The sequence below is a fragment of the Marmota marmota genome, unplaced genomic scaffold (genome assembly GCF_001458135.2).
Source record: "Marmota marmota marmota unplaced genomic scaffold, marMar, whole genome shotgun sequence".
Lineage (NCBI taxonomy): Eukaryota > Metazoa > Chordata > Mammalia > Rodentia > Sciuridae > Marmota > Marmota marmota.
Genome location: NW_026000048.1, coordinates 18,117,088 through 18,123,087, shown reverse-complemented (window position 1 = coordinate 18,123,087; position 6,000 = coordinate 18,117,088). Strand labels below are relative to the sequence as shown.

At 35.4% G+C, this 6,000-nt stretch overlaps 1 protein-coding gene across 1 annotated transcript in view; it reads left to right on the top strand.

The window, feature by feature from the left end:
• Plxdc2 (plexin domain containing 2) overlaps positions 1 to 6,000 on the top strand; it is a 433,048-nt gene that overhangs the window by 402,078 nt on the left and 24,970 nt on the right. Inside the window, exon 13 of the mRNA XM_048812745.1 lies at positions 3,347 to 3,507. Coding sequence (XP_048668702.1) covers positions 3,347 to 3,507 — 161 coding nt within the window. The remainder of the gene's footprint in view (positions 1 to 3,346; positions 3,508 to 6,000) is intronic.

The following is a 6,000-nucleotide window of genomic DNA, read 5'->3' as shown; positions in this document are numbered from 1 at the left end:
TATATATACACATACATACATACACACACACACACACACATACATATTAAATAATATAAAAATAGAATAATATGTTTCCTAAAAAATATTCCAGCAATATTTTGGTCACTCCATTTAAATGATCACTTAGAAGAGTTTTGAGATAAGTATTAGCATGTGACCAATAGATACTCCCATAATATTTTGGAATTAAATTTCCTACATTTCTCCTTGCATGGTTTATTTTAGTTACAATCCATCATGAAATCATATGACACTTATAGACTTCTAAATATTTGTCTACTGCTTAGTAATATTTGAGAATACATAAAAATTGTTTATTTTATTTAAATGATCATCTTCTAAAAATATCATGAAATGCTTATTTGGCGAGTAACAGCATAGATGCTGTAAAGATTGCATTAGACATGACCAGGTCTCTTAACATCTAAAACAGGAACATAAAGGAAAGTTTTAAAAGAGAGATAATATAACTCCAGTATTTCTGATATTTTATTCTTAGAAATATGAGTAACTAATCATGGTACAAGAAAATATGTATGCTTAATAGAGAGAATGGGTGAGGTTTACCAGGTTTAAAGTGCAAATCTGGTTTTATTTTATAGCCCCAATATCTACAACCTAGAGCCTGCATTTCAAAGATCATCTTAGTTCTGACAATGGCTCCTATTGAATAAAACATGTCCCTCACTCTCTTCTTTCTACCTGGGGAGGGCTGCCTCTTGCCTGCTGCCTCCTCGATATATTCTGGCCTTCTGTTCTACTTAGGTGGTGACAGCTTGAGACCAACTCACCAGCACCTTGAACTGAACTGCACACACATAAAAACGTGAGACCAAAAATTGGCAGGCAGTGTATAAAAGACTACAAATCCCAGAAATACAACCAGATGCTGGCCGACTGGATGGAAGGAAGGATAAAGGGAGGAAAAGAGGTAGAGAAAAATGGATGAAGACAGGGAGAAAAAGAGAAAATGAAGGGAGACTAGAGCAAGAGCTGAGAAGACCGTTGCCTGGAATTATAACTGGGATTCAAAGAAACATTGAAGGCTTCCCTTTTGACTCAAGTAGATTTTTTTGTCACATTTTCCCCAAAGTCACATTTTAAATTAATCTTATTTTCCCATGAAAGTAATGTGTCATAATCTTGTAAAAATAAGGAAAAAAAAGCCAAATTTACAAAATGCAATCATACAAGCATACTTAAGAAGGAGGCCAAGCTCTTAAAGCAATAAATGTTAAGGGCAAAGGCATAGTTTATATGGTGCCATGAATCTAACCATACAATTTGCCTCAGTCTGCTTTATATAAAACTACAATAATAATGTAATAGTTTAGCATTAATGAAGTGCTTAGTGCATACCAGGCACTCTCCTAAGAACTTTTTATGTATTAAATGTTGGATTTTCACAGCAATGATATGGGGTAATTACTGTTATTGACCACATTGTGGAGATAAGGGAAATGAAGACCAGACAGATGAAGTCATTCTTATATCCTCATTTGATTTTTTACTGGAGAAGTGGCCATTCCAATAGCTATAACCCATTTTCAACAGTCTTTATTTTTCTTTCTCCTTCCTTCTTTTCAATCAAACATAGATGTAAGTAATTTTGATAGATATACATACAGACCTAAGCCCCAGTCCTAGCGAAGTGACAAGGCAGCCATATAGCCTCTGCCCTCCAGGAGGCCAAATGTTAATTCTTAGACCATGTTTTAAGTTAATTTTCCTTGACTTGAAATCAACAGATTCTTTTGGAATTCTTTCCCAGAACACATAACATGAAGTAAGAGGAAAGGGAAGTACATACAGCTCATTGTTAATTGAAGAAATATTGATTAGAAGTTCAGAGTTCAGGCTCTGAGGTTAACCTGCTTATGTTAGAGCCCAGTACCATCTGAATGAATAGCTTTTTAACCTACAGCTCTTTATGTCTCAATGCCTTGGATTCCTCATCTATCAAAAGGGAATCAAGAATGCCTACCTTTTGGGTTTGTGGATCTTTGATATTTGCAAAGCAGTGCAAATATGCCTGGCACATTATAAACGAATGTTTATATTATGAGTTACTCTTTAAATATGATACTCTTTCACTAGTAAATTTCTGTTATGTAAGGGAGACTTAGAGGGTTTTGAACATTAGATTTGGAGAAGGACTACTGAACACCAATGAGTCTCAAGCAAAAAGTAAACAAAAATATAAAAGATGGTAGAAGGAATAAGGAGCTCATGTTTTTTGCTTTATCCAGACTTCAGTAAGTTTGTATGGACCTCTTGTACTGATAGGGTAGTCATGCTTATTTCTTATTAATGGAAATTTAAAATAAAATAAATAAATTTAAGCTTATTCAATGAGGTTAAATATACAAAAATGTTTAAAACATAGAGACAGAGCATAAAAATAACAGGAAAATTATTAGTGAAAGGATTGGGAACCACTGTTCTGGAACTTCTGTGGGTCTTAAGGAATTATGTAACGATTCAAAAATACCAATCAGATTATCTACTAGGATACAGTTACCTGCTGCACATAATTTGGGAAGCTCTCCGAATGCCTGAGTAATCATCAAAGATTATAGAATCTTAAAACAAGAGAGGACTTTGGAGATTAGTTTTATTCAGTTGATTGACTTTGGGATGGATAGTTATTACTTTAGAAATTAAATTCCTCCTCTTTCTAACTCTGAAAATGTGCATCCCAGTGGCAGGCATCTCCGTAGAAGTTAGAGAAAATGCTATTAGACTGTGGCATAGTGGAATATTTTCATATGCTGTGGTTTTTCCCTTTAGATAGTGATAAAACTATTTGAGGGTCATTTAGCATCCATCTGTTATACTTTTAAAGAGCATTTCAGTTTAAAACAGACCTTGAAAATTATACTTTGAGCTCATGCTCAGATTTTCTGAAATGTGTCACCCACCAAGAGCCATTTAAGAAAATTAAAATTTTCTTAAACAAAATTATAAAAAAGAAATTTTCTTAAAGAAAATGAAAGGGGAGCTCCTGAAAAGTAATTCATTTTCATTGTTTTTTTTTTTTTTTTTTTTAAGGAAACTCTGTTAATTTAATGAGAAAAAAAATAAAGTTAAATTTATAATCCTTTTAGAATAAATACTTTTTTATTGAACAGATTCAAACTATAAATCTATTTTTACTCATTAATAATATGGAGTTTTCATTACCCACGTAACCTCTAAAATCGGTATTATGGACAAGAAAATTTGAACAGGAAATAAAAAGAAATCTGTGTTACTTTATTAAAAACATAAATTTCTAAACAAATGAAAATGTGAACTTAAGGATTCACATCTGAAGGCCCTGACAGCTGGGATCTTCTTTCAGCTTCGACAGATGACAGTGCAGCTGAGAAGAAAGGGGGAACCCTGCATGCCGGCCTCATCGTTGGAATCCTCATTCTGGTCCTCATTATAGTAGCGGGCGTTCTTGTGACAGTCTATATGTATCACCATCCAACATCAGCAGCCAGTATCTTCTTCATTGAGGTAAGTGCCAAGTGTAGCATATAAAACCCATGGCGGTCCGTGAACTGTATCCATTTGCTAACTCCACCTGCATTTAATATTTAGCACACGATTTGTCAATTTCAAGTTGGCTGATCTCACCCACATGCATACACATGCTTACATATTGATAGATTGCTTTCATATGATGGGTTCAGTATCCCTTTTCTCAGAAGCTTTTAAAGAAACAAGCTATTTCGCCTGTTACAGATCTAAAGGAAAATAGAAACCATACATTTTGGGTCCTATTCTACCAAAGATGTTAAGCAGCTGTTTTCCTGATCCTAGGAGGAAATCAGCATATCCTGGAGGCTCTTGGAATTGACTTAAAGCATTTGATGTATAAATACTAATTGTGTGTTGGCTGGTTTTATGATACAATATGCTGGGCCTGCTCTCAAAATACTTTCAAACTATTTAGAAAAAATGGGGGGTTTACATTAGAGAACGTTAGATATGAAAGATGATGGTATGCGCTTTTGCCATTTTGCATAGTGTGTGTTATTTATATGTGTGTATGTGAATACACACACTCCCACTCATACACACACTAAAACAGAACACCTGTTGAATCAGTGCTTTCTTTATGTACAGAAAGTAGATGTAGTACCAGTGCCAGGAACAAACAGGTAGAAGGACCAAGAACTATATTAGGGACCAGAGCCAAGCCCCTCACAGAAAGCTTCCAGTTTGGAAGGCTGAAACTAAGGATCTTAGAGGGATAAAGGGGAACCAGTGGATAAAGTCAGTGTGAGTAGGTCACTTCTCTCATCCCCAAGACTGGGTTGGTTTCCTATGTCCCCTGTATGAACAGCTTTCACTCCAGCATCTTCAAGGGAACATTCCTTTTCCAATGCTAAATCATATCAGCAATACTAGAGTAAAGCAATCTTCTCTTGCAGAGTTTCAAATATGTTAGAGTTCAATTCTAATTCATTAGATCATATGCAGAAAAGTTGCTTGGAATTTTATTGTTGACTGAGAAATTATAAGCCTTTTAAAATACAAAGTTAAAGTGACCTTTGCCCCTTCTAATAGCAAATGAATTTAATAGTTGCTTTAAAGTCCTATTTGTGTCTCTTCTATCTGCAGAATAAAGTGTGGTCTCCTTCAAGGTCTTGACAATCCAGATCTTATCTATCATTTAAATTTTTATCCCATGGCTCTCTACCTGGACTTGGAACTAATGACATATGTCAATCTTAGCACTTTTCCATATACAGCCCAAATGCTCCATGCCACAAAGACATTTTGCTCATTCTATTTTCTCTACCAATAAATCCCTCCCCTTTTATCTCACTTTTGAATTCAGGAACCAAACAACTTTTGATACCATACGTTTCCTTAGACTATCTTCTATCTGGGTAGCTGGACAAGATCTCTCTTCCAACTCTGAAACTCTATCCTTAGCAATACACCAGAACTGTTCTCTGACATTTACCTTCCTGTTTTGCATTAGAGCTAAATCTGTGCATAATTCATTCCACCCTATAAGACTGATAAATTCCTTCAGATCTGGATTACATAAGTCAAATTTCTTTCTTAAAACAGTATGGTATTCTATCAATATTTCCTGGAAAAAAATACATAAAGAAATATCCAATTGCATTTTAAACTTCCATTAAAATTTTATATAAGATATATTCCAGACATGACATTCTTATTTAATATTATAGGTATTGGGAAATTATCAGGCATTACACTTATTTGGAAAGATGTTATTAAGTTTGGTTAATGGCTCCATTTTCACAGAACAAAGTGGACATCTTACTTGAGATTCTGAATGCTTTCCTCAAAGAGCAGATAATGACAAGCTGAAAGTCTCAGTGCCCAGCCAGACATTGGCCTGCTGCTGCTGTGAGCCCTCATACATGGTTCAGCCTTTTAATATGAAGTGCATTTTATTTTATGGTGCTGTGAAAAAGAGTATGCTATGAAATAACTGATGAGAATTGTATTAGCAGCAAATTGTACAGTGCAGAGAACCTAGTTAAAGCGTTTACAGCAATCTTTGTATGACTACAAAATGACACTCTAAAATAGCAGGGGTATTTTTCCTTTGCATTGGCCTCTTCTTTTGGCAGGAGTGGGTCCCAGAGATTGAACTCAAGGGCACTCGACCACTGAGCCACATCCCCAGCCCTATTTTGTATTTTGTTTAGAGACAGGGTCTCACTAAGTTGCTTAATACCTTGCTTTTGCTGAAGCTGGCATTGAACTCGCAATCCTCCTGCCTCAGCTTCCCGAGCAGCTGGGATTACAGGTGTGTTCCACCCACCAGGTTTGCATTGGCCCTTTTGAATTAATCTCAATGTGTAGGTAGCTTATTCATGCACATATAAATATACAAACGTTGATTCATTACATGTAAGATGCACCACATACTTCATATGTAGAATATTAGAGAGAGGGGGAATTGTAGACATAATTTAGTTCTATACCCTTATAACACAGAGAAAACCTGAGGCTCGGAGG